The 8962-nt window shown below is 49.0% G+C and overlaps 1 protein-coding gene across 1 annotated transcript; it reads right to left on the bottom strand.

Annotated features, from left to right (window-relative positions):
- Window positions 1-308: 308 nt before the first annotated feature.
- Vrtn (vertebrae development associated) lies at window positions 309-2420 on the bottom strand. The gene has a single exon (XM_048362828.1). The coding sequence runs from the start codon at window positions 2418-2420 to the stop codon at window positions 309-311; it is 2112 nt and encodes a 703-aa protein (XP_048218785.1).
- Between the last annotated feature and the right edge of the window lie 6542 nt (window positions 2421-8962).

The following is an 8962-nucleotide window of genomic DNA, read 5'->3' as shown; positions in this document are numbered from 1 at the left end:
CCCACCCAAACATACAGCTGCCAATACTGGTGAGGGAGCCCAGCTGATCCACTTGAATCAAAACTAAAACACAACTATAAAAATGGAACCAGCCAACAACCAAAGAAAATGAGTGCTCCTGTAGCCTTCAGCAGGAGACCAGGGGATTGATTTTCTGGCTCTTTTGTCCTAAAGCCAGGAAACAACACAAATTTGCTCTCAAAGTCCCTGTAGCCAAAGGGCACAGTGGCCAAGCCAGGAAACAAGTCAGGCCCCTGACCCTTCCCAGACTAGTCCCCCTTCCTTTCAGCCCCTTTCGAGCCTTCACATCAGCCATCCACGAGGGTGAGGCCTTCATAAAGGGCCCGCTTCCACATGTAGTAGGTGGAGCGTGCGGTGAGAGGGAAGAGGGCACTGAACTCCTTGTAGGAGGGGAAGCTCTTGGACTGGAAGCGTTTCTGCAAGAACAGCTTCGCCTGGGCCTTGAATGTGGTGGTGGGGACGTCCATCATGAGCAACTGGCTATCTTTGACACTCACTGCTGCCATCACAGGCTGGATGGACAGGGGCTTGCTAGGGGGCTCCATCCGGGCCATGGCCTCCACTCTGGAGGGCTGTTCTCCCTGGGTTTCCTCTGGATCCTTTTTTAAGGAAGCCCCCACTGTCGGGGTTCTTCCAGGCAAGACCTTCTCAGCTGTCATATCCTTGACAGCCTCCTCCTCCTGCTGCTTCTTCTCAGCCTCAGTGCCCACACAGGGAGCTGGCACCTGGGGTTTGGCCAGGCCTCTGCGCCAGCCCCTGGCAAGACTCTTCCAGACCCAAAAGGTAGAGGGTGACAGATGAGGGTAACGGAGACGGAAGCGACAGAAGGGCAGATACCCACTCAGCACCTGCTTGCGGGCAGCCATGCGCAGGCGTTTCTGCCAACGCGACAGGGGCCTCCAGTGGGACAAGAGCTTTGGAGGAGCAGTAGGCCCCTTGCTGATGGCTTTTTCCACTGTCTCTGCCACCTCACCCTTCCAAGGGGGCAGAGCCTCTTCCCCCACAGACACTGGTTGGGGAGCTGGAGAGACTTCAATGAGAGTGGCTGGCTTGACGCTGGGGTTCTTGCGGAGGGCCTTGCGCCGCCAGTTGTAGTAGGTGGACCTGGAGATGCCAGGGAACCGGCTTTTGAAGCAGCGGTAGGGCACCACTGTGTTCAGGGCGATGCAACGCTCCAGGTAGGACTTGGCCTGCTGCATCAAGGCCATTCCTGGGCTGGACACCATGGGCGAGGAGCAGCCTGGGCCCTTGGCAGCTTCCTCCTCTGGCAGCTTCTCCATGGCAGTCCCCTCCGTAGGGGCAGGGTCCGGGGCAGGGTCTGCGGCAGAGCCCAGCAGCTCGTTTTTCCAGGCATAGTAGGTAGAGCGGGAGATGTCGGGGAACATCTGGAGAAACTGTTGCAGAGGCACGAGGCACCCAGTACGCTGGAAACCGTCCTGTAAGAAGTGCTTGGCAGAAAAGCGGGTGGCCACTTTCTGCCGGTGCTCCTGGGACTGCCGGCGCCAGCGGTAGAAGGTGCTCTTGGTGACGCTGTAGCCCTCTCCCAGGTGGGAGTAGCTGAGGCCAGGCCGGGAGGTGAGCAGTTCCAGGGTTTTGGCTGCTGGTGGCAGCGAGGCCAGGGAGGGAGGACCTGCAGCAGGGTGGGGAGGACCATCCACCTCCACCTCCTCCAGTCCCACGACGGGGGCAAAGTACTGGTGGCGGAAGAGATGGCTGGTGAGGGGCTGGCCAGCCCACATGATGTGCAGCGTGGCCGGCATGTGGCCACAGCGGCGTGGTCGGATGACCCGGTTAAAGTAAGGTCGGATTTTGAGGTTGCGCATGGGGTAGATAGAGTAGATGTTGCGTTGAAGGACAGAGGCCAGCGCATACAAGTGCCACACGTTGGAGAAACTGCTAGGGAAGCAGGTGGCCTTGACATCGGCATCGAAGATGGCCTCCAGGGTGGCAGAAGGCAGACTGGTCATCTCGGGGGACTCCTCCGAGCACAAAGAGTAGCGCACAGCCTGGAGCATCACCTTGGAGTCGATCATGCCCTGCAGGTAGTACTGCCTGTGGATCAGCATCTCCACCACAGTGCGGGCCCGCAGCTCCAGGCTGAGGCCTGCGTCCCCCCACAGAAGCATGCTGGCTGCCTCAAACAGCAGGCTGCCCCCACCCTTGCACACCAGGGGCAGCATGTTCCGGGGGGCATCTTCCGGGTACAGGCTCAGAGCCACAGAGTCTACCTCCAGCACTTGGAGCCCCGGGACGTCCTTCCGGCCACTGGGAAGGGAAAAGGAAGACAAGACCCGCTTGGCCTCCAGTGCAGCAGTCACAAGACCCTCCAGACCCTGGGAGTCCACCGCCTCCTGCAGCTCCTGTAGCACCTGCTGTATCAGCTCATTGCGAGAAGTCATCCTGAAAGGGCAAAGGGTAGAGGTCAGAATAAAGTATCGCATGACACACACACACCCCTAGCAACCGTGCCTTGTCTACTTCTGCACTTTCGCCATTGCCTGTAACTGCCAACTCACTGCCTCCTTGGGTTAGTTTAGGTGCTCAGGGTTTTGAAGGAGAGGGTGGTCTCATCTCTGGAACTTGGCTTTGAATCTTGGCTCTGATATTATTAGCTTGGCCACCTTAGAAGTAACTGAACCTCCAATGCTCTGCTTCCTTTAATGTAAAACGAGAATGATCATAAATAACCTATCTTAGAAAGGCATCAGAGAAATAATGAGAGTAACAGATATGATATACATAGACACACACGTACTTGCTGAACCTCGCTGGGCCATGGGTAGCTTGTATCTATAATCCTAGCTATTCAGGAAAACTGGCATCTGAGGATCACAATTCATAGCCAGCCCAAGAAGGAAAATCCATGAGACTCTTTTTTTTTTTTTTTTGGCCAGTCCTGGGGCTTGAACTCAGGGCCTATGCACTGTCCCTGGTTTCTTTTTGCTCAAGGCTAGCACTCTACCACTTGAGCCACAGCGCCACTTCCAGCTTTTTCTATATATGTGGTGCTAAGGAATCGAACCCAGGGCTTCATGCATAAGAGGCAAGCATTTTACCACTAGGCCATATTCTCAGCCCCTCCATGAGACTCTCTTTAATTAACCAGCAAAAAGCCAGAAGTGGAGCTATGATTCAAGTGGTAGAGCACCAGCCTAGAACAAAAAAAGCTAAGGGCCAGTGCTAAGGCCCTGCATTCAAGCCCCAGGACCAGACTCCCAACATATACACACAACAAAAAGAATGTTTTTAACACAGGATGCAGTGGCTCATTCCTATAATCCCAGATAGTTGGGAGATCAGATGGATCACAGTGGGAGGCCAACTTGGGAAAGGGGACAAAAAGGTATGGAGACCTGGTCATGGTTCCATCTAACTTGGGAGGCTATAGATAAGGGCATTACTGTCTGAAGCTAGCCCCAGGCAGAAACCTCAAGAAAAATAACAAGGCTGGGAATGTGGCTTAGTGGTAGAGTGCTTGCCTAGCATGTGTGAAGCCCTGGGTTCAATTCCCCAGCACCACATATATAGAAAACGGCCAGAAGTGGCGCTGTGGCTCAAGTGGCAGAGTGCTAGACTTGAGCAAAAAGAAGCCAGGGACAGTGCTCAGGCCCTGAGTCCAAGGCCTAGGACTGGCAAAAAAAAAAAAAAAAAAAAAAAAAAAAAAAAAAAAAAAAAGAAAAGTAACAAAGGATAAAAAGGGCCAGGGGTTGAGGCTCAGTTTTCTGCCTGACAAGTGCAAGGTTTAGAGTGCAAAAAACTAACAAGCAGGGGAGGGGCAGGTGGGGAGAATGTGTTCTTAGAACAGTGAAGATTATCCATTTTCCTCAATCATGGCCATTAGTGTCTTCTCAGTATTGGGAGAACTCTGAGCCACTGGCTGCATACTGAGCAGGATGAATGTCTCAGTTGGATCATTGTTTGCATGTGTGATGGATTAACTGCTTTTAGCAAGGAATACCAACTTCACTTTAGAGAAAGACTGACAAACATTTTCTCCAAACTGAATGAAGGGAGCCTGTCACTTCAAGGAAGATAACTGTATTTTCTGCCCATGAGAAATTTGAAAGTTTCATTTGAAATTCTGAATTAGGGAAGTAGGCACATTTGCATGCAACCGTACGCTCAGACATTCAAGAAGCTAAAATGGGAAGGTTGCTTAAAGCTCATGAGTTCACAACCCGGGAATAGTTGGACCCCATCTCAAAAACAATAAGTTTTTGGAAAACATTATTTCCACTACAGTAAGCTTGATAGCTTCCCAATATTGACAGATTCCTGGTGAGAGCAATGGTGACATTAATGAATGTGGTGTCTCAATAGTTCCATTCACTCACTTGCTACATCACTCAATGAACTGTACTTCTCAAATAACAGGTGACATTATATGGTTATTCACATTGTAAATGATCCATTCAGAGTATAAAATAAACTGGGTACCAGTGGCTCAAACTTCTAGTTCTTCAGGAAGCTGAGATTTGAGAATCATGGTTTGAACCCAGCTCTGGCAGGAAAGGAAAGTCCATCAGACTCTTATCTCTAACCACCGGCCTTGAGAAAAAAAAACAAACAAACCAATACCAGCACCAAAGAAAAGGCTGGGTGTAGTTGCACAAGCTTGTAATCCTAGCACTGTGGAGGCAGAAGAAAGATTGAGCTCAAAGCCAACCTGGGGCTATACATGGAGATTGTATCTCAGCAAATACATAACAAAAAAAGTAGGCACAAAAACTAAAAAGTTTAAAATGGCATGAGTCAGGCACTAGTGGCTCACACCTGTAATCCTAACTACTCAGGAAGCTGAGATCAGAGAATAGTGGTTAAAAGCCAGCCCAGGCTGGCTTTCTGGTCAATAAGCTGCCCAAAATGGCATAACTAGAGCTGTAGTTCAAGGGGGTAGAGCACTAGCCTTGAATAAAAAGATTAGCGACAGTACCCTGACCCTGAGTTCAAGCACCAGTACTGGCAAAACAAACAAAAACCCCTCATCAATATTAGGGTGTTGTTTTTTTAACTGTATTTTTTTTGGTCTCTTTCTTTTTTGGTACTGGGGAATCGAACCCAGGACGTTGCACTTGCTAGGCAAGCACTTTGCCACTGAGCTACATCCCAGCCCAATATTAGGGTTTTTATTTCCCTTAGTCTTGTACGTAGCCCAGGCTTGCTTTGAACAAATCCTTCCTCAGCCTTCCCAGAGCTGGAACTGGATATGCATTCAAATCCAACATTATAACTAACCTTTTTTTACAAGTCTATTGCTTGCCCAGTTTTGTAGTCTCATTCGATCAAAAAAATCCACTGGGGGCTGGGAATGTGGCTTAGCGGTAGTGCCTGCCTAGCATGCATGAAACCCTGGGTTCAATTGCTTAGCACTACCCAAACCAAAAAAGGCAGAAGTGGCGCTGTGGCTCAAGTGGCAAAAAGAAGCCTGGGACACTGCTCAGGCCCTGAGTTCAAGCCTCAGGAGAGGCAAAAAATAAAAACAAAAATCCACTGATAGGCTGGCTTTGAACCATGATCTTCAGATCTTAGCTTCTTGAGTAGCGAGGATTACAGGCCCGAGCCACCCTTGTTGGCTCTGTTTCAAAGCTCAAAACAGTTTACACTGATAGAAATTTAAAATCATTGTAAACAAAAGGTTGCTCACATCTTAAAAGTAATCCTTAGTAGTGCACTAGACAAATCAATAAAAGCTCACAAGGGTCCTGAGACCAGAAACAAAAGCAACTTTTGCAGAAGGGTAGCCATGTCTACTCCCAGTACAGACACAACTTAAGTACAGCTACCTGACATGTAAGGTTCTAAACCAGACAGCAAGGATTTAAGGTTGCTATTACCACTATTCCCTCTTTACAAAATGGTAGGGAAATTAAGAGAACTCTAGACAGCCAAATAGGCTGCCCAAGGTCCTGTAAGCAAACAGGATGCCAGTAGCTGAAACCAGATGCTCCTTATGATCAGTAATTCATTTCTTCCATTCAGTGGCTGGCCACATTTACAATGTAAGGTAATAATCATCCTAATTTCAGTATTCAGATACCTGTTTATGGACAGTTTTGAAACAGAAAAGAGGCACTGTGTTTAAGTGTACACAACTGTAAAATTGAGATTCAGTAAAAGCATTTTAAAACACTAAAGGAGCCCCAGCCAGGATTTTACTTAATAATAAAGCTTTTGAAGCATTGATAATCACAATCCCTTTGGATAAAAATTCCCAGCAGATTTCTTCGGGATGTGCACATTATATATCTAGGATATTTGACTCTCACCAAATTTCTTCTGTATAATACAATTTAACATAGATTTCAGCTTTTTTGTTGTTGTTTTTTCCCTGAGACAGTCTGAGTAGTGAAGGCTGACTTTAAGCTTTCCTCCAGCCTCAGCCTCAGAGTGCTGGATCAGTCAAATACACTACCACGCCCAACTGGATTTAGGCTTTCTAATCTGTTCATCATTTGTGCATTTTATAGTTACACAATAAACAGTTGAACCCTGACAGAACAAACTAAACACACACTGAAGAGCTTTTACATTCTGGCAGACAATCATCCTATCAAGAGGATGGCAGTGTTTGGTATTTGGGATTTTTGTTTTGTTTCCCTTACATGATATCACTTGTTAAATGCTGCTATCCAGCTGCATATAAATGAGTGCTCTGCCAGATACTTTGCAAACAGAATTAGTCACCATTTACTCACTGTTCCAAAAATCTCAGGAAAAAAAAAAGAATAAAAGGCCAATTCAATGGTGTAGGTAACTCTCCCACTTTACTTTGTGAGCTTGTTTCCACGATTACAAGTTTCCGTGGGCTTTTGTAGGTGTAAACATGTGGACTTCAGGCTTTTCAGTGGTTAATAGGGAGTGCACGTTTCCTCCACGTGAGCCACGAGTTCATCCCACCTGCCCTGCCCATTGCAGGCATCGCCATTCCCAGTCCACACCTGGAGAGAGGGGGCGGGGCATGAAGCAACTTTGCTAAGAAAGCATAACTAGTACAAAACCTTAGCAGTTTGACCCCGAGGTTCTTCTTTTAATTTGGGGTTCTTTTTTTTTTTTAGAGCCAAAAACCAAACTAAGGGTCTTGCACTTGGCAGGCAAGTGCTCTTCCACGGAGCTAAATCCCCAGCCCGGATTCTTATTACCCCCAAATCTCTAAATGGTTCATTTGAAAGGATACAGGCATTCTGGAGCTTTGAGATGAACCTAATTATTTTTTACAAAGAAAGTGAGATCCAGAAAGGAAAAGTTGACTTGCCTGAATTCATGCAGCTGTGTCCATAAACTTCCAACACATACACACACATACACGTAATACACACTTCCTCTCTCACAAACTCCACCCCTCCCCGCTGTACCTGGTCCCACCCTACATCCTGGCCAGTGTCAGTCATACCTGGTACCACCCTATCGCCTTCCTCCTCTCCAAAAAGGAGGCGGAGGAGGTATAAGAACCCCCCACTTCTGGCATCCTCAAAAGCTTGCCAAGTGGACTGGAAGTGTGGCTCAAAGGATAGAGCCCTTGGCCTGTGAGACCCCCCGCCCCCAAGTGCCAACCCACCTAAAGGGAAAAAACCCTTGCGAAGAACGGAACTGGGTGGCCCATACCTGTAATCCCAGCTCTCAGAGACTGGGGCAAAAGGACCTTGGGACAGGCCCAGTTACACTGGGAGACTCTACCTTAAAACTCACGCACACGAGGAAGAAAAACAACAGTTCCCAGGAGAGATTCCACAACTCCCCTGCCCCCTCAGCCATGCAAAACAGGACTGGACTCAATGAAGGACAGCAGTGTAGAGAGGGCAGGAGCTGCACGAGGACGCCCATCAGTCTTAAGTAGGAAACTGGTGATGGGGTTCAGGTGCGCCTATGTCTTTGGCGATGGCTCTTTGCCTGGGAGTGCAATGCAAAGCAGACAAAAGCGTGGTCAGGTGCATTGAGGGAAGAGAGGCAGACGTGAGGACTCTGAGGACTTTGCCCAGCTGGCCTCCCTGCCACCCGCCCCCCCCCCCCTTGGACACTTCCAATTCCCCGGCTTGAAGTTAGAAGAGGAAGAAGGAAAGATAGAGAAGCCAGACAGCATCTTAAACGCCTAAAAAGGACTCAAATCAAGAAAGAAAGAATAGACAGAGCAAATCACTCACACTCTTTGAGTCGGCTTCAACAAGGCCTGCTTTCCTACCTTCCAGTCCCCTTTATTATAAGCAGATGATCCCCTTATTGCAGGTGGCCAATTCCAGGCTCTGTCCCCTACATTTTAAGAGGGGTAAACTGTGTCTCTTGAGTAGCACAACAGAAGGAGAAGCCAAGATTGTCTTTAGTACAAACTCCTTTCCCACCAGCTGTATCTGGTATAGCTCACCAGGAATGCTCAACATTCCCAAGTCCTTCCTTTTCTCCCTGCCCCTCTCAAAGTGAACCTTTGTTGTCTCTGTAGTCAACGAAACACCCAAACATGAAGACTACACAGGTCCTCGATTCTCCCCAGTGTAGTTAGCAACTCACATTGCCAGGCTATGCTCCCCAGTTATATTAGCTTGACTGCCCAGACTGCACCCTGCCAGGACTGCCAGCCATCTTGGCTCAGCCCCCGGTGGTCTCAAGACCCAGAGGAGCATGGGCAGCACTGGGGCTCAACTGGTAGCATTTGGACATGCAACTTCACAAGGAAACTCCCATCACCGAACATAATGGTGCACCTGGGTCTATGGGAGGCCAAACCTCAGAGTTCCCAAGTTCAGAAGCTCTAGTAGACCACGTGTTGGGAAAGGAGGGAAGACCAAGTCCGTTAGAGGAAAGCTACAAGCCACCCGTCACCTCCTGGAGTACCAGGAGGCCCTGGGTGACAGGGGAAAGAGCCGGCCCTGCAGGGACCAAACACCTACACCTTAACTTACGAAGCTCCTGCAGTCTGGGGAGGGGCCCAGGCCTGGCCATTGTGTCGGGG

This window comes from Perognathus longimembris, chromosome 14 (assembly GCF_023159225.1).
Source record: "Perognathus longimembris pacificus isolate PPM17 chromosome 14, ASM2315922v1, whole genome shotgun sequence".
NCBI lineage: Eukaryota > Metazoa > Chordata > Mammalia > Rodentia > Heteromyidae > Perognathus > Perognathus longimembris.
The sequence above is the reverse complement of the archived record's forward strand: the minus strand, read 5'-3'. Positions and strand labels throughout refer to the sequence as shown.